Source organism: Phoca vitulina, unplaced genomic scaffold, assembly GCF_004348235.1.
Source record: "Phoca vitulina isolate PV1807 unplaced genomic scaffold, GSC_HSeal_1.0 scaffold47, whole genome shotgun sequence".
Lineage (NCBI taxonomy): Eukaryota > Metazoa > Chordata > Mammalia > Carnivora > Phocidae > Phoca > Phoca vitulina.
The window spans coordinates 570,786-597,169 of record NW_022589750.1 but is presented as its reverse complement, the minus strand read 5'-3'; the positions used below and the strand labels follow the sequence as shown (position 1 = coordinate 597,169).

Below are 26,384 nucleotides of genomic sequence, written 5' to 3'. Positions count from 1 at the left end.
CCGCCCGGCCCCCCGCCCGCGCCCCCCCGGCGTCCCCCGGCCGCGGCAGGAGCGCGAGTGAAGGGGGCGGCCCGGCTCAGGGTCTCCTGGGCCCCGGGTCCTCGGCTCCCGGCGCGGCTTCCCAGAATCCCCCCAGCCCCGGCCCGAGCCCACCTGGCCCGGGGCGCGGCGCGGCTACCGGGAAGCGGGAGGGGGACCGGCTAGGCCGCGCTTCCGGCCGCTCGCCCGGTCGTCATAGCAACGGGCGCAGGGCGGCCTGGGAGCCGTTAGGGGTCCCGGGGCTGGGGGTCCCGGGGCTGCGCGGCGGCGGGCTTGGCAGCCAGCGCACATGGGGCCGGGGCCGGGGCCGGGGCCGCTAGGGCAGAAGCTCGACTGTCTGCGCGGCGCCGGCGGGAAGAGCAAGCAGCAGCGAGCGCAGGAAGGCGGCGCGGGCGCGCTATGGCCGCCCCAGGCTCCCGTAGCGCCGCGGAGTCCCGGCGGAAGCAGCCGCGCCCCGCCCAGCTCGGGGCCCCGCCCCGCGGCCGCGCCTCCAGGGTCCCCGGACGGCCGAGCGCGGCGAGCCCTCCCGATGGCGGGCTGCGAGGAGGTGAGCGTGTCCGGCTTCGAGGAGTTCCGCCGGGCCGTGGAGCAGCACCACGACAAGACCATCTTCGCCTACTTCACCGGCTCTAAGGACGCCGGGGGGAAGAGCTGGTGCCCCGACTGCGTGCACGGTGAGGCGGCGCTCGGGGAGCTGCTGCCCGGCCAGGCCGCGGCCCGGGCGGGGGAGGGGAGGGCAGGGGAGGGCGGACGAGGGCGGACGAGGGCGGACGAGGGCGTCCAGCGCGCGGGGCGGCTCGCCTCCCGTTCCCAGCCGGCTCCCCGTGCGCTCCTGCTCGAGCCCAGGCACCAGCCCAGGCCCCCAGCATGCTCGCTGCCGCGGCGCGAGAGGCGTTTTCCCGGGGCCGGTGGGTCAGCATGGCCCGCATCGACCCCCTCCGCTGCCTGCCGGTGAAGGGCTGCGGACTGACCCAGACGCGGCTTCTCCGGGCCAGCTTCCACCGCGGATATGCCATTATTTTGTCTTTTTGTTTTAAGCCGAACCGGTCGTACGAGAGGGGCTGAAGCATATCAGTGAAGGATGTGTGTTCATCTACTGCCAAGTGGGAGAGAAACCCTAGTAAGTGCCCGTGTAGTCCTGGTTTCCCAGGCATGCACTAGACGTGCCACTTAGGCGGGAAGGGCCTCGGGACAAAGGTTCTCCCTTCTCAGCATAGGCGGGTAAGGCAAGCCACTGGGAGTTACTGTATTTAGCCACTTGTGTTATGGGTAATTCAATAAAGTTGGCCTGGTATTAGTTCAGAACTTAACTGTCTTTACATGTACTTTATATCGTAGTCAGGCTCGAAAGGAAAACTGCAGAGTCACAAAGTCATAGTCCTCAAGCGTTCAATAAACGTTTACGACAAAAACAATGATTACTAAAAGACTAAATGTAGGAATATATCGAGTATTATCTGTGAGAAACGACGATCACCTTTTCTTTTCAAAACAGTTGGAAGGATCCGAATAATGACTTCAGAAAAAACCTGAAGGTGACGGCAGTGCCTACACTACTTAAGTATGGGACGGTAAGCGTCTTCCTTCTCATCGTGCTGGGGCCGCAGCTCACCCGTCAGAAAAGACCCTGACATTTCATGCCAAATACCACGTTGGTGTTCAGAGTGCATTAAAAATACACAACTTGGATGTCCATCCCTATGGCCAATCCCAATAAACTATCAATAATGCAGATATCTAAATATTAGGTCTTTTTCATGCTTTCTAAAAGCCACTCCGTTTCAAAATTCTGTAAGCACAGCTCAAGGAAGCTAGTTTACACATCATTCCTGACCATACTAGCAGTTGTTTTCCACTTAATCCAGAATTCTGGTCGAAAAGAAAGGGTACCTCCTCTAGGTTAGCCACGGCCCTGGGATTCTAAATTAAAGACCCGGGGGGAAGGGAATGGCACTGGGCTTGCCGTCTCTCATTTTAGTCTGCAGAGCCAAGTATTTTAGTGATTCATCTTCAGGCAAATAGCTTAACTGTTTCCTAAGACTTGTTACAACTAGTTGATAGTTTTTGAATGGCATAATTTTTCTGTTGTAAGATGTATGTCACTCAAGGCAGAACACCACTTTGCCTCCTAATACCATTTTTGTAGCCGTGGGTTAAGATTGGACCGTTCTTCTTTTACAGCCTCAAAAACTGGTGGAATCTGAGTGTCTTCAGGCCAGCCTCGTGCAGATGTTGTTCTCTGAAGATTAAGATTTGATGATGGCAACTGTGTCTGGATTTCCTGATTTCCTCTAGTATAAAGGCAATTGCATACTTTTTTTGAATTCATGTTAGCAATAAATAAATAATGATTAAAAAAAAAACTGGTTTACGTCTAAATCGAAAGTGCTTTTAAAATGCCCACGAACCCTTCAGTTTGCTTGTGATATATGGGAATCTAAGATAGAGGTAAGGTAGGTCTTCAGGGGGAACAGTAATAGCACAAGGGCGTGTATTACTGGAGAGGATAGAAGTACCTCAAAGTCCCTACCAGTGCAGAGAGTGAGTTCCAAATGTCCAAAGGAGTTAGGATCTTTTACCTTAAATGCCACAAATTGTTCTTCCTAAAGCATCTTCTTTGGCTTCAGAATGTAGAAAGTGCCCTAACCAGTGGAGAGCAGAGCACATCCAGTCCAGCCCCTGCACAGCAGTGCAGTCCACTGTCACATGTGCTCCACTACTCTGGAGAGGCCGGCGGCAGAGAGGTCAGAGCCCACAGAACCTAGTGGTGGCAAGAGCCCCAGCCTGTGAGTCGGGGGCACTGATCACCAGGTCCTAGCTGTGTAACCGCAGACAAGTTTGCTAACGTCTAGACCTCAGTTTCCTCCTTTACGGACAGGGCTGGTTGTGCAGGGGAAGCGTGAACGGGATGACGCCCGTACCGTAGCACCTGCCATGTACTCGTTCGCGGTGCCGGATGATGGCACATCCTTGAGGCTCCTCATCTTTATTCTAGTCCAAGATCAAGAGTCCAGGTAGAAGTTAATCATCCATCTTCTCCCTGCCATCACCAGGTCAGTGACCTACCGACGACCGTTCCTTGAAGCCCTCTTGCACAGCAAGGGGTTTTCCAGGTAAGTCCTTCCTGCAGGTCCTGCTCTCTGACTTAAGGAAATCACGGACTCCCTTCTCATCCTGTAGGTAAGAGGGGTAGGGTAGCTCATCTGAGGGACAGGAAGGTCGGAGGAGACAGACTTGCCCAGGCCCCACCGTACGTGAGGAACAGAGCTAGGCTTGGGGTTTGGGACATTTGGTGGCCCTCCCCGTACCCCATCCCCCACTGCAGCCTTAAATTGGTTTAGAGTAGCTAACGTTTCTGCTTTTATTCAGTCGGTGAAGTACTAATAATAACTTACGAATCCACAGGGAAACCCGAGTACCGCAGTTGTGGTCTGACAGAAGTAACCTCTGACCAGGACGGAGCTGGCCGCAGGAAACCGCGCACGCAAGGCTCCGGGGCCGCCCGCGCAGAGGGAGCTGGAGTCCGTGCTCGCTGTTCGGCGCGCTCCGTCCGTGCCCGAAGAGCCCGTGCGGCCCCAGCGGGGCGCGTCACTTCCCCGCCGCGTTGTTCTGCTGCTGCTGCTCGGCCAGTGCTTGCTGGAGGCGCATCCGCTTCCGGGAGTAGTGCTGCCAGTGCAGGATCTGCTGCTCGTCGATGAACTTGGCACACTGCGCGTTCACCAGCTCCTTGCGGAAGTGTTCGTACTGCAGCAGCTCTAACATGTGCAGACACTGGGGGTACCTGGGGTTAGGGTGACAGGTTAGTCATCAACCTGACTTCGGTCGGCAACGCCAAGCTGCAGTCCAGTCACCCACTCAAAACCATCTGGTGGCCTACCATTTCTAGAACACTAACTCGGCTCACTTTGGTAGCACAGGGTTCTATGTCTCCTGCTTCTGCAGGGAAGCCGGTCACCCAAGTCAGCAGGAAGCAACATTTTCAACAGTGAAAAAACTTAAGTTCAGAAAGATTAAATAACCTGCCCAAGACCACACAGTAACTGGCAAGTAGAGTCAAACTTTGGGGGCAAACCATGCTATTCTAGTGGTGTCCAAGGTGAGGAACATGAACCCTTTTTAACTTTAGAAATTATCTGTTTAACTGATAACTACTGGTTTTCCATCAATAGTGATAAAGACAACTTTTATTTAAAATTGAGTCCGTTTTACAAAGAACTATGCACGATACTGTGTTCTAGTCTTCCACAAGGACTTACTTCACATATACTCTAAGATTGAGCAACCGTGTCAGGAAATACACTGTAAAGAGAGCCAAGTTTCCAACTATCAGAAGAGGAGTTACAAGGATGGGGGGAGGCTGGAATGGACCACGTTATGGAACTACAGCTGAAAACATCAGCATGAAGCCCTGGCTGCTTTTCACACAGACACACAGAAACAGACAAGGATTAGAAGTAGACAAAGTGTATACACACACAAACACACACACCCCTTCTTGGCTGTGTGTGCGAAGAGGGCCTAGAAGAAATGACTGTAGTACCAACAAGCACACTCAGCGCCCAGATCATGGATTTTCAGTAGCACTTTCCAGAGCTCCTCAGGGGAAATGGCTGACTGCAGGGCTAAGGCAGGGAAAGTACAAGGTGAGCTGCGAACATTAGGCAGTGCCGAAAAGTAAAGTGCTCAAAAAAACTATGGGGTATGTCCCAAGTACTCAGGAGCCAATCTGAAGGGGCTCCTAATGGCCAAACCTGGAATCATTAGAGCAAGAAAACACATAATTATAATCCAGAAAACAAAAATAAGAATCCAAGAGTCCATGCTGATGTAACTCTTGTAAATGAATAAATAAATAGGGAATAAGAGAATGTTTCTTCCTTACACCTAAATTACAACTAATAAATGTAGAAAGAATGCTAGAAAATCACAGTAAAAATTGTTTCAGGCAGGTATGAATAGATGCTAAAATTAGTGGGTAAAAGTATGATAAGAAACAAAGTATTTACATAGTCTCAAAGTATTTCCTCACAAGATACTTACTAAATACAAAGAAAAACTAGTAACTTGATATGGAGAAACCTGGCAGCCACACCTCAACCAAGCGATCAAAATTATCACCAGTAGTAGGTCAAACTGACTACTACTCCTGATGGGATATACCAAGAAGCCTACAATATCACTTCTGGGTCACAGTCATCGGGGAAGGGGGGCGGGAGGGGAGCATCAAGAAACTCAGATTAAAGACTAAGAAGACACAAAGACAAAACGTAGCATAGTGGCCTAGACTGGATCCTGTCCCAGACACAGGACATTAATGAGCCAGTGGACAAAATCAGAATGAGGTCTGTAGACTAGGTAATATATTAATGTTAATGTTCCCAGGAAGATGTGAACATTTACAATACCTGGGTGAAGAATATATAGGAATTCTCTTTATTTTTCCAGGTTTTTTTTTTGTTTTTTTGTTTTTTTATTTAAATTGTCAGAGACAGAAACAGCACAAGCAGGGGGAGGGGCAGGCAGAGGGAGAAGCAGGCTCCCCACTGAGCAGGGCGCCTGATGCGGGACTCGATCCCAGCACCCTGGGATCATGACCTGAGCCCAAGCCAGCTGCTTAACCGACTGAGCCACCCAGGCGTCCCTTTTCCAGCTATTTTCTAAGTGACATTATTTCAAATAGAAAAGACATGAAATCTAAGTGAATTCATTAAAAAACTTCTATAGAGAGCACAGAGAGCCAAAACTATGAAGTATACAAATGGCTAAAGTATGAAAACAGGATGGGCTCATGACTCACTTCTTAAATGCAGAGTGTGACTTAGTAGGTCCGGGTGGGGCCTGAGCGATGCATTTCTAAATGAGCTCCCCAGTGACAGTAAGATGCTGGCCTGAGGACCACACTGCGTAGCAGGGCCCGGTACCAATGCCGTCCTTCCAAAATAATAAAGGTGCGCTATCTACACTCCAAAGATACAGTTGCTTGTAGCTTTCGGGAGCTACGCCTGAAATGCCCTGCTCACACCTGACGTGGCTCTTCCCTTTCCATGCGGGCACTGGTAGTTAAAAAGACCTGGGTTTGAGGGGCACCGGGGTGGCTCAGTCAGTTAAGCATCCGACTCTTGATTTTGGCTCAGGTGCTGATTTCAGGGTCGGGGCACGGAGCCCCGTGTTGGCCTCCACGCTGGGCATGGAGTCTGGTTAAGATTCTCTCTCCCCCTCTGCCCATTTCTCCCCTGCTCCTCTCTTAAAACAAACAAACAAAAACACCCGGGTTTGAATACCAGCTCTGCCACGCAATAGCTGGGGGCCTTTGTACAAGGTACTCAGCCTCTCTCAGGTTTAGCTTCATCGTCTGTAAACTAATGTGACAACCAAGAGAATGGTCTGAAGTGGCATTGAGTCAATAAACGGAATTTAGACATGCAGTGACCGTTTCTCAAACCTGGAAAAGACAATGCTCAGAATATATTAAATGACAGAATAAGAAGAATTGATAAATATTTTGATCAGCTACAATTACAGCATTAACCAACAAGAGAAAATAAAAAAAATACAGAAGGAAAGTTCTGCATTTAAATTTTTAAAAAGTCAGACAGACATAAATGGAGAACTCCGTTAACAGCACTGATGAAGAACTGAAGGGTTCAAGTGAACATAAAATTCTCAGTAAGTCAGCAATGTGCATCCCTGCCCCTTCCCCCCCACCCCCCTGCAACAAAAAAGTAACATAAACTCAAGTTACACTTACCCAAGGGTAATGCCCACATGAAGGAAAGAAACGATCTGCTCCAGCACACCCTGACCACATCTGAAGGCCTGTGTTTAGTTCTTGGCTGAACAGTGGAAGGCACAATTGCAAAACATCCAAAGAAGGGCACCCGAGAAGTGGCTGAAGGGGGCTGAGAAGAGCAGATAGAAGCAGCCCCCTACAGGTGCGGGTGCCGGCTCCTGCTGGAGCAGATGTCTGCGCGCGGTGGCTGCCCCTCAGACCAGGCAGGCGCTGACGGAAGCACGAGGACCTGCAGTTCTCGGCTTTTCCAGAGTTCGGATCATTGTAAGAGACTTCCCAATCTTTCAATGGTGGCGACTACTACACAAACAAACCCTGTACAGACTAATGCCCACAGGGGTTAACCTGCAACCTCTCCTGAACGTGAACATCGGAAGGGCAGCTGCCTCCAGAGGGCACAGACTGGTTCCAGATTAATTCAGGGACAAAACCGGAAACATGGGTTGAAGCTACACGGGGATATATATTCTATCCCAAAATAAGGACAAACTTTCCAGCATCCAGCAAACGGTGGAATCGGGCTGTCCCTGAATAGAGCAACAGGTGCTCACCTGGTCCGCTCCAGAGTGTAGACGGCCAACCCAGCAACGCTGTGGGGGAGATGTTTGACCGTGCCTGAGGCCCCGTGTCCACACGGAGTCGCCAAGTCCACATACACACAACACCTAATAAAAAGTCTTTTCTCTGGATTATTAAATGAGTGACTGTTTATAAAGGACGAGTACGGGTGCAAAGGGTCCTGCAGGCAGAACGATGTGGGCTTTGTGAATCAGTTGACACAGATCAAAAAAGTGGCTTGAATAAAGGACAAGTTTGAATCATTTTCCTATCAAACATGGTTTCAAAAAAAAAAGAAGTTTCACTATTGCTTTCTGACTACCGACATAAGGCAAAGAAGAGCTGAGAGTTCAAGGTTTAAGGAAGTACAGTGCTGGGCCCACAGGAGACCCGCAGCTGCAGACACACCGGGTTGGTTTTGCTTTTTGGATTTTCCGTTTACAAATTAAAGGTTTGTGGCAGCCCTTCATCGAGCAAGTCTGCAGGCACCATTTTTCCAACCACACCTGCTCACTTCATGTCTGTGTCACATTTTGATAATTCTCACATTGCAAACTTTTTATTATTATTATATTTGTTATGGTGATCTGTGACCATGACTCCCTAAAAGCTCAGACTATGGTTAGCATTTTTTTAACAATATTTTTAAATTGAGGTATGTACCCTTTTTTTTGACTTAATACTATTGCACACTTAATAGCCTGCAGTATAGTGTTAACTTTTAAATGTACCGGAAAACCAAAAAATTCATTTGGCTCAATTTATTGCAATAGTCACCCTATTGCAGTGGTCTGGAAGCAAACCCACAATATCTGAGGCATGCCTGTATTAAGAGTCAGGTGAGGTCACTTCTTCCAGAAAATCTTCCTTGTAAGTACCCCATGTTCTTTAATTTTCAGCCTCAGGCAATACCACTTCATCTACAGATTGTGGGTTCATTAGGGTCAGAAACCCAGTGAAATAAAGTAATTAACTAATTGGCCTTTGTGTTTCAAACCAAGCAGCTATTTTGTTTACGCTAACCTTTGTACATGGTAGCCCCAGCCACACACATTTTAAGATAAAGTCAAAAAACAAAGCCAGATCATACAGGGCTTTAGTCCAAGAAAAGAGATAGGACTTTGTTCTGCACGCAATGGGAAGCCATTGAAAGGTTCTAAGCAAGAAAGGGTCACGTCATAATTTACACTTTCGAAAGATCAAGTTGGCTTCTGTGTAGAAAACTGTTTTGCTTGGTTTGGCTTGGGGGAGGGTGGACCCAGGAGGAAGGAAAGAGCAGAAGCAGGGATAACCAGGGAGTGGACACCGCAATAATCCAAGCTGGAGATGAGAATGTCTTGTATTAAGGTGGAGGCAACTGAAAGAAGTGGAGAGATTCAAAACATATTTTTTCCAACATAAAACGAGAAAATCTGTTAAATATCAATGTTTTGGAATATAATAAACTATACATATATTTAGGACTATAAAAATTAAACTTACTTTAGATACTTGGCATATTCTGGTTCTTTCCAGTAAAGCAAGTACTTAAGATAATTAACAAAAGCTTTGTCTTTGAAGTAACCTCTTTGGGCAAGAACTGAAAGGCATAAAAAAAAAAAAGAATCTGTAGAGCAAACCAATCCTCGGACTACTGATTTGTGACTCCTAACATAAAGCATCTGCTCAGATAACTTCCCCACCACCGACACACACTGAATTCAAAACATAAGCCCCAGTCTGTTCAACACACACGTTCCCATGTAAGTGTGGCAGTCATTTCACTGGACTGAGTATATATAAAAATAGATATTATTAGGAATTGCAATTCTTCCGTCAGAGATCACTAAAAGCTACCCAATTCAGTAAGGTGCTCAACAACTTACAGTTAAGGTAATTGGGGTTGGCTAAGCACTGCACAAATTCCAGCTCCAACTGAAACCGAAGTCGATTTCCAGCATCATCTAGAAGGAAAGATGGCAAAAATCACCCAAAATAAAGGTCACTATCTACGATCCTGGTTTGTAGGAAGAAAACGACAGTAAAGAGACGAGTATTGCCGAGGCGTATTTCTGCATAAATTCAGGCATGGGGCGGTTTTCCTAAGCTGGGTGTGGGAGGAGATAACCCTTCCTTGCACGTCTAGGGAAGCAGAGCCCTGATTCATGAGGCCACGTTAGAAGCTTCTCTAAAGAGAAGTCGTCAGAGGACACAGGTGCACCCACAGGGCGGGGTATTCGCCCCTGGGAGCCCCTGCCCGAGGTCTCCAGAGTGTGACCAATGCGGGAAGGCTGTAAGAACCGTGCCTTCCCGCGCTGCGACAACTGAGTGCTACGTCCATCAGGAAAACGTCTAGAAGGCAAGGTGCGCAAGCGTCGCCGGGCGTGCGCCTCCGCAAGAAATGTCACAGGCAGAACGGCACACAGTCTGGGGACAACTCAAACCTAAGCAAGCTCCTCGGGACGCAGAAAACCGGCCAGAGGAGGCGGGTCAGGATCGCGCCCTCCCGCTGGGGCCTGGCCGGGTGGCCGGGGAGCCGGGGGTTCGGGAGGTCAGGGGGTCGGGGCCGGGTAGCCGGGGAGCCGGGGGTTCGGGAGGCCAGGAGGGGTCGGCGTCTGCGCGGCAGGTGAGGAGGAGGGAGCCGCGGACAGGAGCCCCGCCGGAGTTACGCGGGCAGGAGGCCCGGGGAAGCTGGAGGAGGTGTCTGGCCCGGGGTAGCTGTGTTTGCGAGGGCTCCGGGCGCTACTTACCTGTCTCCATAGCGACGGCCGCGGCCATCGCGAGCAAAGGCGCGAAGCCACCACCAGCCCAACCAGCAACCGCCCGGAAGTTCCGGAAGCCGCGGCCCCTCTTCCTGTCGCGGGGCAGTGTGGGATGCGGGGCGGGGCGGGCCCACTCAGGCCCCGCCCGCCGGCCCCGCGCAGACTCCCAAGGGGCGAGAGGCGGAGCTGGGCGCACCTAGGGCCCGAGGGACAGAAACCTTACGTGTTGCCGGCTTCCCGCCCCCGCAGGCCCACAGTGTCTCTTCCGCCCTGGTGCCTGCGGTGACGGAACCGGGGTGGTGTCACTCCTTACCCTGTGACGTAGCCTCGGGGGTCCCGAGCGCCTCGGGGAGTGCCTGCAGCGCGGACACGCCCCCCTGCTGGGGGGTGCTTTCCGTGGGGGGCAGCCCCCCGCAGCGCTCAGAGAACCCGCCCCCTGCCCGGAGGTACCCCCGCGGCCCAGGCGCAGGTGCGCCTACCCGCCGGGAGACGACCGCCCCCCACCTCGGCCGGGGTGCAGGTGCGCGGACCCGCCGGGAGACGCCCCCCCCAACCTTGGCCCTGGCGCAGGTGCGGGGACCCGCCGGCCGCGGGGTCGGGACTCGGCCAGCACCGTCCACCGCGCTGTACCCGGGGCCGCCCTGCCGTTGACCCCGAGAACCACCTTTCCTTGAAGCCAGCACTAGAGGTTTTCAGGCCCGCGATACTCCCATCAGTTGAATTGATGGATACGGAGGCTGTTGGCCCCCCAACAACCTTCCCGGCTCCAAACTTTGGGGACAGGGAACAAGCCGAAATCGTGACCAGTGGAAGGATTACACGCCGACCGAAAACGCCGAGGGGCAAGACGCAAACCATTAATTAACTAATTGGCCTTTGTGTTTCACGCCAAGCAGCTATTTTGTGTATGCTAAGCCCTGTACATGGTACCCCCAGCCACACACGTTTTAATATAGGTCAGATGTAGTTAAAAGTGACGCATGAAGGTCAACGACATACATAAAGAAGAGTAATCTTGGAAGGGAACCTGACCCCAGGTCTCAGGAGGGGGAGGGGAGGACTCTGTGCTAGGCACTTGGGCTGTGGACCAGGCAGACAGGGTCCCGGCTCTCGGGAGCTCACAGTCTGGTGAAGGGGCAGATGACAAATGATGGAAAGACCATTTTCTATTGTGCTGAGCACAGGTCATGTGACAGAGAATCCAGGCGGGGGGCTCTTTACCTAGAAGGGTCAGGGAAAGCCTTGCTGATCAGGCGACGTTTGACCTGAGGTTTGTGTGGGTGAACAGTGAGCCATGCAGGGATCTAGAGTGCATGCTAGGCAGAAGGGACAGCAGTGCAAAGGGTGGATGGAAGCAAGCTTGGAATGTTCAAGGAACAGAAAGAAGACCACTGTGGTCAGAGCCAGTGAGGGACAGCATGGCATAGCAGAGAGGACGTCGGAGAAGGAGGCGGAGGCAAGTTTATAAAGGGTCTTGGAAGCCACAGGAAGGAGCCTGGGTTTTATAAGGTCGGTGGGAAGACATTGGAGGGTTTTCAGCAGGGCAGTGGCATGATGCAATATGCATTTTTAGAAATATCCTGGTTTTTCTGTGTGCAGGATGTAGGACAGTGGTTCTCAACCAGGGACGATTTTGTCCCCCAGGGGACATTCAGCAATATCTGGAGACATTTTTGTTGCAATTTGAGGGGTGGTGGTGACAACTGATGTCTAGTGGGTGGAGCCCAGGGATGCTGCTGGACATCTTACAATGCACAAGACAGCCGTCTTCCCCAAACAAAATGTAAGTAGCGTGAGGCCGGGGAAGCCCTGATGTAGGGAGCAAGAGAGGTCTGGTAGGAGATGACAGTGGCTCACACTAAGGGGGCAGAGGGCGAGCTAGAGACCAGACAGCAGATAGGGAGGTGTTCTGGAAGCAGAGCTGACCTGACGGATGGCTGTGGAAGGTGAGGGAAAGGAATGGGAGAATCGAGAAGGACTTGCGAGTTTGGACCTGAGCAGTTTGGTGCATGGTACTGCCACGTCCTGGGATGATGCCTATAAAATGCCCACGTGGAGCTGCTGAGCCCCAGTGGTATAAAATGAGGGGTCATCGGTTCACACATGGCACTTAAAGCCATGGGACTGTCACCTGCCAGTCTCTTTGTTTTATGCCACGTGAATGATTGTAAGTTGTCCCTCAAAGAGTACCACCTGGCTAAACACCTTTTCTCCTCTCCCCCCACCCCCCCACCCCTGCACAGGGACCTGCCTAAATTTCCCTTGTCCATAGTCTTCTGGTGGCCACCAACAAGGGAGAAAGTTTGCATTAAAATGGTAGACGAATCTTCGCTTTCACTAGGGAAAGGTCTTAAACATCCATGTCTTGGGTTTTGTTTTTTTGTGTGGGGTGCATGGATAGCAGCTCATCGTCCTAGTCCCAGGTCCTCGTGGGATGGTGGAAAAACTTCTGAACTTAACAGTGGCTCTCACCTGGGCACTTTTGGCCCGCAGGGGACGCTTGGCAGTCTGGAGATATTTTTGTCACGGCTGTGGGGGGTGGAGGCTACTGGCATCTGGCGGGTGGAGCCCGGGGATGCCGCTGAACGTCCTACAATGCGCAGGTCATGCCCCCACCCCACCCCGGACAAAAAAGGATTACTCAGCCCAAAATATCAGTAGTACCAAGGTTGAAAATTCTGAAGATTCTAGCAGCTTTAAAAGGTTAGAGCATGGTCCACGGGGCGGGGAGCCCCTGACCTCCTAGCAGGATTTGCTAGGAGGGATATTTATGGGATACTTACGGGATATTTACCACCAGAGGAAAGGCAGGCTGTCTCATCTAGAGGGTGTAAGTGAGCTTGATTCTGGGGGACCTCATGGTGAGGGGGAGTAATGCTCCAGCCCGGGCTGCACTAAATCATTACCCATGCAAATTCATTTAATTATGGGGCAGCGCCCTGGGCTGCCCAGTGGAACAGGGGCTCAGGCCAGGGGGTTGTTATAAAACCCCAGAGGCTACCGGAAGCCTTCTGACTCATAAAACTTCTGCTGTAAACTAATAATTAGGCTTTGGAATTTAGTCTCTGGTGAGCTTACTAATTCTTTTTAACATGACAGACCATGTGCATTATATCCAAACACTCTCTTAATCAGTGTTGTTGTTTTTAATGAACAAAGTAGTTACTTTTCTTTAACAGTGTTTCTTATTAATGCTTTTATTACAAAGGTGATAATGTATTAAATGTAACATGAAATAATTGCAAAATGTGTAAAGGAAAATTTAATAATTTGTTATCATTCCTTTCCATCTTGTGGAAATCATTAATGTCAGCAACCTGGTCCATATCCTTCCAGACCTTTCTGCATCCCCTGCTTCTGTCCCTCCTTTCTCGTGGCACCTGGAAGACTGGTTCGAAGGTTACTGTGGAAAAGCCAAAGGCTTGCTTTCTAGACGATTGATGCTCTTGAAAGGATACGGGCTTCTGGTAGCTTCCTTCTGTTTGTCACACTTGTTCCATAAGAAGGTTTGTCCCTCCGATCTCTTTTATCCGTGTTTCAAAGCTGAAATCCAGAGAGGCATACACAGAGCAAGAAAGTATCAAAAAAAAAAAAAAAAAAAAAGACAGGCGTCATGAAGTAAAAGGATGTCATGAGATATTTGTCACATATACTGCTTGACAGACCCGATTCCACAGCTTTGGGATGACCCCGTGTGTTAAAGAAGTTTCTGTCTGTGATGTGGCATCTAAGGCTGAGCCCAGCATGTGCACAAGAGAGCAAAGTGCAATGCATCCCCTGCCGAGAAAGCCTTTAATGGCTCCATCCACTAATCCCTTAGATTTATCGAGCTAGGTAATAGCCATAACTTGCCTTCAGTTCTTGCCAACCAGGTTAGTTTGGAACTAAAGATGTGTACAAGTCAGCACCTGTCATCCTCATAATCCATCTATTTATATAGAAGCCGAGAGCAGCTTTCAAAATTCAGCGTATGTGTGTTGCTGTCAGCTGTGTTGAAAACACTTGAGAGGAAAGAATGCCTTTCATAGAATGCTCTTTCCCAGATCACACAAGCCATGGGAAGAACCTGCGAGGCAGATAGCTCAAGCCCTCGTGCAGATCCCCCTGGATTCCTGGCACTCCCAGGGTGGCTGGCCCAAACGCCTGCCCTGGAGACTGGACCCAGCTTCTAGGGACCTCCTCATGCTGCAGCCTGGAGAAAGAGTTCACTGCTTAAAAACATTTTTGGCAGGGTTGGGGTGCCTGGGTGGCTCAGTTGGTTAGGCATCGACTCTTGATTTCGGCTTGGGTCATGGTCTCAGGGTTGTGCGATCGAGCCCCGTGTCTGCTATATGCTGGGTGTGGACCCTGCTTAAGACTCTCTCTCTCTCTCCCTCTCTAAAGAATACCATCACATTTGATCTTCACGGTGCAGATGGAAAAACTAAAGCCCACAGAAGCCAAAAATAGTTTGGCCAGGAGCAGAGGTTCTGTCGGGTGCTGCTCACTGCCTCCCAGAACAGTTTCTTTTGAGGGCGAAGTAAAGGCAAGCATGGTGTCCCTACGTTTAACTTATAGGGGGCACCGTGGACAACACCAAAAACAGAAAGAGAAGAGAGACAGGAGTAACACTTATAATGGAGTTCTACAGAGCACCCTCATCCCCGGGAGATGCCAAAAACATCTCATTATGGTTTCAAAGGTGTTATTAGGTACACACACGTCATCGTGTCTTCTTGATAAATTGGCCCTTTATCATTATGAGATGACCATCTTCCACCCCCCCCACCCCCCGGCAATATTCTCTGCTCTGGAATCTATTTTATTTGATGTTAACCCAGCTGCCCCAGCTTTCTCTTAAACATTGTTCGGACGGTGCATCTTTTCCACGCCCTCACTTTCAACCCATTTGCGACTTCATATTTAAGGCAGACTTGCTGTATTATGTATGTAGTTGGATCTTGGGTTTTTCTAACGTAATCATTTCTGCCTCTTAATCAAGATGTTTAGACAGTTCACATTTTCTGTAATGATTGACAGGGTTGGGTCGAAATCTACCATCTACCATCCTTTGTTGGCTTACTTTCCTTGCCGTTGAGTATGTTTTAAAGAAATGTAAGTAACAACTCCGGAGGGTTCTTCATATTTACCCCCATCATCCTCGCGGTTGGCGGTGGCGCACCCCATTCCTTTGTGCAGACGCGGATTCCCATCTGCTCGCACTTCCTTCCTTCTCTCCGGAGCCCTTCCTCCATGGTTCCCTCCAGTGCTGGTTTGCTGGTGACGAATACTTTCTGTTTTTTTACCTTCAATAAAGTTTGAGTTTGTCCTCATGTTTGAAATGAATTTTTTTTTCCTGCACAAAGAATTCTTATTTTATTTTTCTCTCAGTATTTTAAGAGTGTTATTTCACTGCCTCTGACTTGCATTTTCTCCAGCAGGAAAGCTGCTCAGCCCTGATCTTTGCCCCTCTGCACAAACATCTCCTCCTGTCTTTATCATTCGTTTTAGGCCACTGGATTATGACGTGCCTGGTGAACTGTCTTCCTGTTTCTCATCCTTGGGGTTCATTGCGTGTTTGAGATCTGTGATTTTATAGTTTTCACCAAGCTTGGACAATTTTTTTTTTATTCCTATTCCTCGAAATATTTTTTCCATTTAAAAATGTTTCAGTGAATTGATTTGAACAAAAAATAATCCAATTCCGGGGCGCCCTGGGTGGCTCAGTCGGTGAAGCATCTGCCTTCAGCTCAAGTCATGATCCCGGGGTCCTGAGATTGAGTCCTGCATCGGGCTCCCTGTTCCACGGGGCATCTGCTTCTCCCTCTGCCCCTCCCCACCCTCCCCGCTTGTGCTCTCTCTCTCTCTGTGTTAAATAAATAAATAAAATCTTAAAAAAAAAATAATCTGATTCCATCACCAGTTGGCCTTGGGTGTGGCCAATGTCTGAACGGGGTATGGTATGCACTGGCTGAAGTTTGGGACACGAGGGAGCTCATTTAGCACACTAAGTGAATGTTTTCTGAACTCCAGAAGAAAATCTGAGACTGTGACATCAGTTTCGAGTATTATAATCAGCATTTTTCTAACGAAATAAATATAGAAAAATGTAGAACACACCAGAGTGCTGACACATAGAACAGGTAAGAATCGCCATGTGAAACTTCCACGTGCTGTCACAGTGTAAAACACATTCAGACTGGGAGTCACCGTGGGGACGGCTGGAGGAAGGTGGGTGTCTGAGGTCTCCTCCTGCTAGGGCGCCCCTCGGAGTCCACGACCCGCTCTAAGTCTGTGCCATGACAGACAGTGGACAGCAGAGGTCAGACGGTCCCTGCACAGCAGCTGAGGCTGATCCACAGCTGCGCGAGCCGCACGTGGCCTCAGGCCAGGCCTGACGTCACAGAGGCTCACTGAAAATCCCGCTGGCTTGCCTTGGGCTGACCCCTTCCCGAGGGACTGAGACCTCCAGCAGGACGCCCTCCAGGGGCCGTGGTGCAGCTCCGCACTGGACTCCAGCCTCGGGACTTTAGAACCCCCTGGTCTAGGTGCCCTCAGACCAAGGTCCTGTGATGTAGGTTGGGGCCCTCGCCACGTTCATCTCAGAAAATCAAAGCATCTTCTTGGGCCCCGCCCACACTAGTTAAGGGCGGATTCTCATGTTTCTCATTCCCTTCCAGAAGAAGCTGGGCTACTGATGGGGCTGGACACAGGGGGCAGGTCAGGACACGGGGGCAGGGAGAGGTTAAGTGACTTCCCCGGGGCGCTGGCTTGGAAGGAGCCGAGCCGGGATTCAGAGCCCGGCCGGCTGCAGAGCGTGTGCCCTCGGCCGCCCGATTCCGCGGGTACCAGAGGAAGAGGTAGCGACAGCTCCATGGGTCGTGTGTATTTTGCAAGATAGTGAGGGAACCGCGTGTCCAGGAGAAGCCCCCGGGGCCGTCGGGAGGGCAAGAGCGCTGCTTCCTTCTGCTCCTAGAAGGGCTGTCTGTCCTGGCCAGAGGAAGCCCCAGAGCAGAGCTGGAAGCTGAGGGTGAAAAGCTGCCAGACGCATGCGGGCTTAAAAGAAGGAAGCACTTCTAAAGCTTGTTATGGATCCACAGACAAAGAAAGCCAGCTCTATTGAAATCCCAGCACCATGCCGGCACGTCCGTGTCAGATCGCAAAGGAAGACCTGCCTCACGGGTGGGCCTGGCCTGCGATGGGCTAGGCTGCCTGCCTGGCCTCCTCACGGTGGTGAGCGCCTCCCTGCGGAGCACGGACCGACGGACCGACAGACCGACAGACCGACGAGGCTGGACCAGCCCGGGGGAAGAGACTCCTGCTGGCCAGGAGGGCCCGGGGCTTGAGGATGAGAAGACGTGGAGTGTGTGGGGCCCTCTCCCTCTCCTCCCGCTCCCTCCCTTAGTCCACAAAGATGCCCCATCTCTCCGGGGGCATCTCCCCATCCCAGCTCCCTGCTGAACTGCCCCGTCCTGAGGTCCTCGCTGCCAGCAGCCTGGCCACTCCGTCCTCCCCAGAGCTCTCCCTGCTGCCCCCCTGCCAGACCCAGAGGCTGCCCACAGCCCACCCTCCCTGACCGGTCCATGGCATCTGACACCCGGGGCCATGTGCCCCCCAGACATTCCTCCTCTGGTCCCCTCCAACTGCGTCCTGTCCCACCCCAGCCCCAGATGTCAGGTCCCCAGACCTCATTGTGCTCTCTACCCCACGCCCTGCGGCCCCGCCACGCCCTGGAGGAACCCCACGAGGAGACGGGCACAGCGCTCGGTAGAACCAAGGAGGCTGCTCGGCCCCGTGTTTGTGAGGGTGGTGCACCAGGGGTGGCCTGTCCCTTGTCCTCGTCCGACCCAGCGGGCTCTGCTGGACGAGGCTGCGGCCTGGCCCCTCATGTGTGCGGGGCCGGATCCAGCCCTGAGACCTTGCACCGGAGGCCGGAGCCTGGCTGAGACGCGGGAGATGCTGTAGCCCTGGAGCCAGGAGCCAGCACCACGACTGGGGGGGTGGCCCCCACTGCCCCTGCGCCGCGTCCCCGCCCCCGGCCCCCTCTCCCACCTTGCTGGCCTCCAGGTTCATCCCTGCCCCGGCACCTGAGCACCTTCCACAGACCCCGCCTGGGACATTCTTCCCCAGAGTTTTCAGTGATCTGGCTCTTCCCGTCATTCAGGCGTCAAAGTGAATATTGATCTTACTGACTAAATACCCCCTCGCCCCCCACCTCCGACACTCTTATCCCTTAACCCTTATTATGTATTTGTCCACGGTCCTTAGCACAATGGGACTGATTTTGTTTGTTGCTTGCTCATTGTCTGTGTTCCCCACTGGGAGAGCAAGGACCCTGACTTGTTTGTCTCGCCATCCCCAGACACCCGTAACTGCTAACACAGAGCGGGTGCGCAGCCGTGTCTGCGGTGTGAATGAATGCATGCATGAATGAATGATCAGGATGGATTTCAGGACCCTGCGCTCCACGTCAGCCCGCAGGGGATTGGCTGGTACTGAGCGGGGGGAGGCTTGGCGAGGCCTCGGTGGCCCCTGGCGCTCTGACGCTCCTTCTCACAGGTGACACGCCACCTGTCCCCAAGGCCCTGCTGCATTTCCACCGCCCCAGGAGCCCTGCCCAGGCCGCCCCGCCCCCGAACCCGCCTCCTGGGTGTTCCCACGCCTGACAGACCCATGTGACTGCCCCCGTGTCTCCCGTGAGACGGAATGCACATCAAGGGCAGGGACCACCATAAAGCCCCTTTGTGTCCTGTGAGGAGGCATGGACCGAACGAACAAGGTTCGGTTTGTCCGGACACGGGCTCTGTCACCCCATGTTCCTGGCCCCCGGAAGGCAGGGCACGAGCGGGGCAGGCACGAGGGGAGCAGCTTCTCCAGAGCACGATTCCGGGCACAGTAGGGAAGGGCACACAGACTCAGAATAAAGACAGAACTGTTGGAGGGTACGTGTTCATTCATGCCCCTCCGGCTCCCCTTGGGGTCCCCACGCGGCGCCAGGACCCAGGGAAGACAGGGCTGCAGGATTCAGACTCACATCGGTGCCCGCTGTGGGGGGTGGGCCACGAGGGGGACCCCCCGTCCTTCCTCCCCTCGCGTTCAGTCCCTGATGAATTGCTTTCGCCCCGTGATGCTCCAGCCGTGAGTCCAGACTTCAGCTGGCTCACGCAGATGGCTGCACTTGGAAACTGCAAGACACTGCAGAGCCTTCAGAATCACTTTATCCCCTTTCTTAACCCAGGACCCAGCTCCACCGTGTCTGCTCCGGTTTGGCTTCCAGAGGTGTGACGTTGGAATGACTCGGCGGGCATCACCCGGCCTCTCTGGGGCCCCCAGAGTGGGCTGGCCAGGTGGGCAGGCGTGTCCCCACCAGGCTGAGGTCTGCGGCTTAGGCTCCTTGGTTAGAGCGCTCCAGACAGGGAGCGGCGGGGCAGATCCTTTGGGAAGACAGGAGTGTTTGTATGTCTAGTAGGGCTTCGGGGACCACGGTTCACTGGCAAGGGTGGGGCCGTGCAAACATCCCGGCAGCTGCTTCACGTAATTATTAATTTTCATATGGAGATAGTTTTATTTTCTGCTTGTTTGCACATATTGCAAGGATCCCTAAATGTGATTATACAGTCTACATAGTCCCTATCTAAAAAAATACACCCATGGCAGGCACACCGTAGTGCGTTGGACATAAGGGATCACGTGGCACCCATCATCTCTTACGTGCAAATCTGTCACGTCTCCTCTGAGTTCTTGACTTCCACGCGTCCCCAGCAGTGGAATTACCGCGAAAAAAGGGGTGAGCATTTTAACAGCTCTGGAGCTGTATTGCTCAGTTTCTTGCCTAAAAGGCTGTGCTAATTGATGGGGCCCCTGGCGGAGTGTTTAAGGGTGAGACGTTATCATTTCCTCAGCGTGTGCTAATTTAGGAGGTGCAAACGGCTGGCCAGGCTGCTCTCCCGCGCGCTTCCCTGTTACAGCGGGGTGTCCGCGGCTGGCCTGCTCTCTGTCACCCGCTCCTGGCGGGGGCTTCTTCCGTGTGCCAGGCACTGGGTCCGTCCGTCCCGCTGCACCTCCTGGCCTCTCACTTTCCGAATCCCGTCCGTCTGCAGTGCCTAACAGGGCGGGCACATGGCTGGTTCGTGGAAGTCCCGCACACACCAGCCCTGCTACCGGCTAGACCCGGACACTGGCCCTGGCCTCTGCGGACTCCCTCCCCGTCTCATCTCTGCAGGAGGCCTCATCTGCGCTGACCTCCCGAGAAGTGGCTGGGAGTGACCCGGCTGTCCCTCAGGGACCCTTGCCACGGCTCGCCAGATGGGCCCGCGTGTCCTGGCAGCTGGGGATGTGTGGTCTAACGGAGCCAGTGAGTGGGGTCCCCAGAGCCCAGAGGTGTGGACAGCAGAGGGGCCCCCAGCCGGTCTTCCTGCTCCAGTGAGCCCCTTGCCTAAAGCAGCAGGAGAACTCAGCTCTCAGGCAGAGAGCCCGCTTGGCCCTGGCTGGGCCGGGGGTCACTGGTGCTCCACATGCGGGGGGCAGGGGGGGCGGGACGGAGCAGGGCTGGTGGCTGCCCCACTTGCAGGGGCACTGACGGTCTTGGGAAGATTTCAGAAAGACAGGTGATCTCCACGGACACATTTGGTGAAGCCCCACGGTGGGCAAATGTCTGATTCCAGGCACTGGACCCGTTGCTGCTGGTCGCCGGGGCAAGGAGCCTCGGGAGCCCCGGTCCCTGGGGTCACCTCGCAGAACCCACAGACGGCTCTTTAAAAGCCAGACGGCAACCCAGACGGCAAGTCCTACCCTCTCATTGTACGTAATACTTTTAACGCCCTGCTCTTTTAAGGTTATTGTTAAACTTGATACAAAATATTTGGAAACTACAGGAAGTAATAGAAATGAAATTCAATCCTACAAATTCTCCGGTGATCACCGCTATTATATGTCCACGCACACTCTCCCTCCTCCTCATGACCACTGACAGCCGTGCGGGAGCGGAACCACGCATCTGGCAGCTGCCCGGGCTCGCACGCCGCTTGGCAGACGTGGGGTGGGCGCTGAGCCCACGCCTGCACTGACCACGCGAGCGGCTGTGGGCCGCGGGCAGTAGGGAACAGCAGGGGGTGGGGAGGCCTCCCGCCGCGCCCCGCTCACTGAGCAAGGGCCGTTTTTACAGGCTACACGTCGGGCAAACCGGGTGCCAACCGCCCAAGACTCCACTTCCAATCCAGCAAATAAGAGAGAGGACAGTGTGGATTACGTTATATTTAAAACAAGCCCACACAATGCCTGTAATTTCTCATTCTGACTCCGTGATTATAGCCCGGGACCGGCTGGATCATAGTTATCCCCACCCCGACCCGCTGTTGGGACACATCGAATTAAAGGCTTTGCTGCTCCTCAGGATTCTATTTTGAACGCCAAGCCCTGGCAGGTAGCGGGCCTTTCACGGGGCCGGTCTTGTTGCAGCTCCTTCCAGGCGGCCTGCACGAAGGCCAGGTCAGCACCGGCTTTGGGGAAGACCCCCGACGCTCGTGAGCCACTGGGCCCGAGCCAGGGCCCTGGAGAGCTGAGCGGGGCACTGCCGCCCTCGGTCAGGCTGATCTCAGCCTCTGCCCTCTCGAAGGTTCCTGAAGGCTGCTGTACCTCTGGCCCTGACCGGGGTCCGAGTGTCAGAGAGGACCGTGGTCACAGACAGGCTGGCATCTCCTAGAGGGGCCCCATTCAGAAAAGAGGAGAAAAAACTCAAAGGAGCACTAAGGGGCCAGGTTTACACACACAGCCCCTGGGACTCCCAGCGGGCTGCACCCCTCCCTGCCCTGGGAACCACCCAGGGAGCACCACGTGTCAGCCCCACAAAGACACCTCCGATGGAGCACGAGTGGGAGCGGGGCCCTGCTCGCAGACCCGCGGCTGCACCCCCCTCCCTCCGCGTGGCCCCCCAACCGTCCCGCGTCCCAGTCACCCTGCGGGAGACAGAATAGCTCCCATTTGTCAACCGAAGGACTGGCCCTGCACGTGCACACCTTGTCCACTCGCATCTCCCAGCCAGGAAGGAGCAACTAGTTATCACAATAAGGCAGACACAAGGCAGGGGAGCCCAGAGAGACCTGTGGGCGCTGGAAGCCGGTTGTCCGAGCGCCCCCCCCCCCCCCCCCAGCTGACCACACCACTCATCCACAGGCGGCTGGCCTGAAACCACCTGTCCTTCTCCTGGCTGCCACTTGGTGGTCCCATGGCCAGGCAGCTCGCAAGCACATGGGCCTAAGCCCAATGCCGCACCTGTCCTCCACGCACCTGTCCTGCAGCACACAGCTCACCTCGCCTCCGCCAAGCCCCAGGACGAGCCAGCCGGTGCACGGACGGCTCCCCTCTCCCGCCCTGCACCCGTCTCACACACACTCCTCTTTTAACGTCAGCCCTTCTCATGGTTCACGTGACTGACCTACCAGAATTCCCAGGGCAGGGTCTCCTTCTGTCTCTTTATCACTGGTTTGAAATCTGGCAGATGCTTACTGTTTGTGAAAGGAAGGAAGGAAGGAAGGAAGGAAGGAAGGAAGGAAGGAAGGAAGAGGAAGGAAGGAAGGAAAGAAGGAAGGGAGAGGAAGGAAGGAAAGGAGAAAGGAAGGAAGGAAGAGAGGAAGGAAGGAAGAGAGAGGAAGGAAGGAAGGAAAAGAGAGGAAAGAAGGAAGAGAGAGGAAGGAAGGAAAAGAGAGGAAGGAAGGAAGAGAGAGGAAGGAAGGAAAGGAGAAAGGAAGGAAGGAAGAGAGGAAGGAAGGAAGAGAGGAGGGAAGGAAGGAAGGAAGGGAGAAAGGAAGGAAGGAAGAAAGGAAGGAAGAGAGAGGAAGGACGGAAGGAAGGCAGGGAGAGAGGGAGGGAGGGAGGAAGGGAGGGAGGGAGGAAGGGAGGGAGAGAGAAAGGAAGGAAGGGAGAAAAGAAGGAAGAGAAGGAAGGAAGGAAGAGGAAGGAAGGAAGGAAGAGGAAGGAAGGAAGGGAGAGAGGAAGGGAGGGAGAGAGGGAGGGAGGGAGGGAGGGAGAAAGGAAGGAAGGAAGGAAGGAAAAGAGGAAGGAAGGAAGGAAGGAAAAGAGGAAGGAAGGAAGGGAGAGAGGGAGGGAGGGAGGGAGAGAGAAAGGAAGGAAGGGAGGGAGGGAGAGAGAAAGGAAGGAAGGAAGGAAGGAAGGGAGAAAGGAAGGAAGGAAGGGAGATAAAGAAAGAAGGAGAATCTGCAAAATTACTCATCCTTCAAAACTCTGCTGATTCACACAGACTGAGTGAACAGGTCCCCTCCCTCCCAGTCTGCCGGAGGGCTGTTTCCTTGGGTCCACCCTGGAGGACAGGAACAGAGCCTGATTCCTCCCTGTGACCCCATCTCTCAGGCATCGAGCAGGGGCCAGTCAATGTGGAACTGAATTGTTCCTTGCTTCGGAGACCCAGATTAAGGGCAGCATGACCTGAGCCAGCCAGCGGCCCAGGTCACCAGGCTGAAACCACCAAGAGCTGGCATGCCAGTGAGGGTTGCTAAGAATGGGAGCACTGAAATAAATCCTAACTTTAAAAAAGAAACACACCCCAAAGGTGTTCTATTTATATGAAAATCAGCTCCATTTTTAGGTAGCTGCCCTCCTGCCTCACCTCCCCAAGGTGGGCCCTGCCCTCCCACAGGTCCCCTCCACACCCCACCCCATAATCAGGGCTCTACCTGCCTTCATCCTCTCCACTGATTTCTCTCTGGGGTTTCCCTGGATTGTAGGGTGTGAGCTTCCAGACGCCCGAGGCCTGTCTCCTGCCTGGCCCCAGAGTCTCTCCCTCCCTTCCTCTCCGCCCCTTCCTCCCCCACTCCCTTCCTCCCCAACCTGCCCTTCTAATCCCTTCTAATCCGGAGTTCTCAAAGAGCAGGCCAGAGTCAGGGCCCTGGGTCCTGGGGGTGGGGAAGGGGCAGACCAGAGTCAGGGCCCTGGGTCCTGGGGGTGGGGGTGGGGCAGACCAGAGTCAGGGCCCTGGGTGCTGGGGGTGGGGGTGGGGCAGGCCAGAGTCAGGGCCCTGGGTGCTGGGGGTGGGGGTGGGGGTGGGGGTGGGGCAGGCCAGAGTCAGGGCCCTGGGTCCTGGGGGTGGGGGTGTGGGTGGGGGTGGGCAGGCCAGAGTCAGGGCCCTGGGTCCTGGGGGTGGGGGAGGGGCAGACCAGAGTCAGGGCCCTGGGTCCTGGGGGGGAGGGGCAGGGCAGGGAGTCCATCTGTGACTCGGCGGCCCCTTACCTTAGCCACAGCAGAGCAGTGTGGGGGGCTGGGTGCACAGGAGCCAGGTCTCTGTTAGGCCAGCAGGACCCCCTCCCCCCTTTCAGACAACTCCAGTCCACGCGGGGCAGTGAAGAGTGGGCCTTCAGAGTCAGAACCATGTCCGGGTTGGCTCCTCTGGGGACACCCAGCCCCCTCCCCCTCCTCAACCTCTCCCAGCCTCAGAACCCCCACTGGCCAGACGGAGACCCCGCATGTGTGAGGGTCACACCAGGCAGCAGGCAGAGCACGGGGGGCCACTGCCCTCGGGATGTGGGGTTGCGTGTGCTCCCCGAGGCCCCTGGCCGTCCAGCCCTTCCACAAGCCCTCACCCCTGCACCAGGGCCTCAGCCCAGAGCGCCACGGGGGCCGAGGGTGCTCCCTGCACCCCCATGGGAGGCCTGATGGGCCCGGGGTCCCAGGGGTCCCCCACCAACCCGGTAGCTTCCCCAGCCGCAAGCCGGGTTCTAGGAAGGGCCCGGGCAAACCCGTGGTGGGCGCTGGGCCACCCTCCCAGCTCAGGCTCGGGGCTGTGGCCAGCGCCCCGCTCACCACAGTGGTACTTCCCCGAGAGCCAGGCCCCGCCGCAGGGACAGTAAGCTGAGAAGCCCTGTAGCTATAAATGTCAAGTGGTCAACCGCGGACGCCGCAGAGCCCGCCGTGGGCAGGAGGCTCCAGCCCCTGGAAGCCGGCCTCCCAGCTCTCAGTCTGCCAAGGCCGCTGGGGCCCTGGAGGGAAGTCCCAGGCCCAGGGGAAGGCCCGGCTGGGGGCAGGACAGACAGGACACAGTGCAGCCCTGGGTGGGCCCCTGTCGGGCCTCCCACCCCCACCCCGGAGTATCAGCTTGTTTTATGTCATCTTTTCGGAGCTTTGTGCTTCAGTGGGTCTTATCCCTGCCTGGGGTGGCCCCAGGTCACAGCTTCAGACCCATCTGGAGCTGCCTTGGGCATGGTCAGGGTGACCTCGGCTGAGCCTGGGGCCCGTGTGGTCCTGACCGGGTCCTCCCAGGAATAGCCAAGCAAGAGGTCCAGGAGACGCCGCAATGACGACCCAAAACTCTCAGAACTGTGGAAAGGTCCTTGTGCCCCTCACAGGCCAGGGTCCATCCCGGGAGCAGGGGCCAGCGCCCCGCTGTGGCCGTGCCCGGCCTCCCCCCCACTCCCACCCGGCAGACCTGGGCAGGCATGCAGCACCCGGTGGGGGACAGGGTCCAGTGGAAACAGAGAAAGGGAAAGTGGGGCTCTCCTCTAACACCCCTACCCCACTGGACGGTCTGGTCTGTCCCTAGCACCAGCCCCTCTGCCAGTAGGCTAGGGAACCGGTCGAGAAAGCAAAGGTCACTCCTGGGCCTGTCACTGCCCCGCAGGGAGTCAGAGATGAGCCCCTAGGTCTCTGGAGGGGCCCCGTGCTGGGACCTGAGCAACCTCTCTTCCCTGTCCCTTGGCTGGAGGCCCTCAGGGAGGATGTGGAGATGCACAGCTGGGAGGGTCTCTCAGCCACGTCCCCCACCCCCAGACTTGAGGGAGAGCCGGGGACAGAGGCAGCTTGGGGCTCCCAGACAGTGAAGTCGCTGGGGCCTGGCCCTGCGCCCTGGGAGGGGGTGGTGCAGCTGCCCAAGGGCACTGACCAGGAAATAAAAACCAGGCTGGACAGATGTTTACTGCAAAAAACATTCAGCATTTCTTTTTTTTTTTTTTTTTTTTTTAAAGATTTTATTTATTTATCTGACAGAGAGAGAGAGAGAGAGACAGGAGAGAGGGAACACAAGTAGGGGGAGTGGGAGAGGGAGAAGCAGGCTTCCCGCCGAGCAGGGAGCCCGATGCGGGGCTCGATCCCAGGACCCTCGGATCATGACCTGAGCCGAAGGCAGCCGCTTAACCGACTGAGCCACCCAGGCGCCCCTCATTCAGCATTTCTTATTTACAGTGGACTTCACACCGCACAGGAGAGCACAGAAGGACGCTTTAATACGCGGAAAAATGCCATCTTGTTGTGTAGAATGAATTGTAGTCATTTCT

The 26,384-nt window shown here is 54.4% G+C and overlaps 3 protein-coding genes across 5 annotated transcripts in view; 1 reads left to right on the top strand and 2 right to left on the bottom strand.

Moving 5' to 3' along the window:
* The window catches only part of KIAA0753 (KIAA0753 ortholog), a 47,186-nt gene extending 46,765 nt beyond the window's left edge, over window positions 1-421 (bottom strand). For both annotated transcript variants that reach the window (XM_032431638.1, XM_032431639.1), the window contains exon 1: window positions 154-421. The gene's annotated coding sequence lies outside the window, so the exon portion shown is untranslated. The remainder of the gene's footprint in view (window positions 1-153) is intronic.
* Window positions 422-507: 86 nt separating this feature from the next.
* TXNDC17 (thioredoxin domain containing 17) lies at window positions 508-2,402 on the top strand. The gene is made up of 4 exons (XM_032431646.1): window positions 508-713; window positions 1,078-1,159; window positions 1,535-1,610; window positions 2,221-2,402. The coding sequence occupies exons 1-4, from the start codon at window positions 569-571 to the stop codon at window positions 2,287-2,289; spliced, it is 372 nt and encodes a 123-aa protein (XP_032287537.1). The 5' UTR covers window positions 508-568; the 3' UTR covers window positions 2,290-2,402.
* A 771-nt stretch (window positions 2,403-3,173) lies between these two features.
* On the bottom strand, window positions 3,174-10,220 carry MED31 (mediator complex subunit 31). 2 transcript variants are annotated; one of them, XM_032431644.1, is made up of 5 exons: window positions 10,117-10,220; window positions 9,253-9,330; window positions 8,870-8,966; window positions 7,381-7,419; window positions 3,174-3,820 (listed from the first exon to the last, which is right to left on the bottom strand). In XM_032431644.1, exons 1-5 carry the CDS (start codon window positions 10,142-10,144, stop codon window positions 3,628-3,630), a joined length of 435 nt encoding a protein of 144 aa, XP_032287535.1. In that variant the 5' UTR covers window positions 10,145-10,220; the 3' UTR covers window positions 3,174-3,627. The 2 variants fall into 2 exon arrangements, with proteins under 2 accessions (XP_032287535.1, XP_032287536.1); XM_032431645.1 differs by lacking the exon at window positions 7,381-7,419 and having other exon boundaries at window positions 3,178-3,820.
* Between the last annotated feature and the right edge of the window lie 16,164 nt (window positions 10,221-26,384).

Bases quoted from the DNA above. Each gene is read 5' to 3' on its own strand.
- MED31 (XM_032431644.1), bottom strand. From the start codon at position 10,144: ATGGCCGCGGCCGTCGCTATGGAGACAG. The intron at 7,420-8,869 runs GTAAGTTTAATT...TCTCCCCCACAG, and splicing joins GAATATGCCAAGTATCTAAA to CGTTGCTGGGTTGGCCGTCT. The intron at 3,821-7,380 runs GTGAGCACCTGT...CCCTAACCCCAG, and splicing joins TACACTCTGGAGCGGACCAG to GTACCCCCAGTGTCTGCACA.
- TXNDC17 (XM_032431646.1), top strand. From the start codon at position 569: ATGGCGGGCTGCGAGGAGGTGAGCGTGTCCGGCTTCGAGGAGTTCCGC. The intron at 1,160-1,534 runs GTAAGTGCCCGT...TTTTCAAAACAG, and splicing joins CAAGTGGGAGAGAAACCCTA to TTGGAAGGATCCGAATAATG. The intron at 1,611-2,220 runs GTAAGCGTCTTC...CTTCTTTTACAG, and splicing joins CACTACTTAAGTATGGGACG to CCTCAAAAACTGGTGGAATC.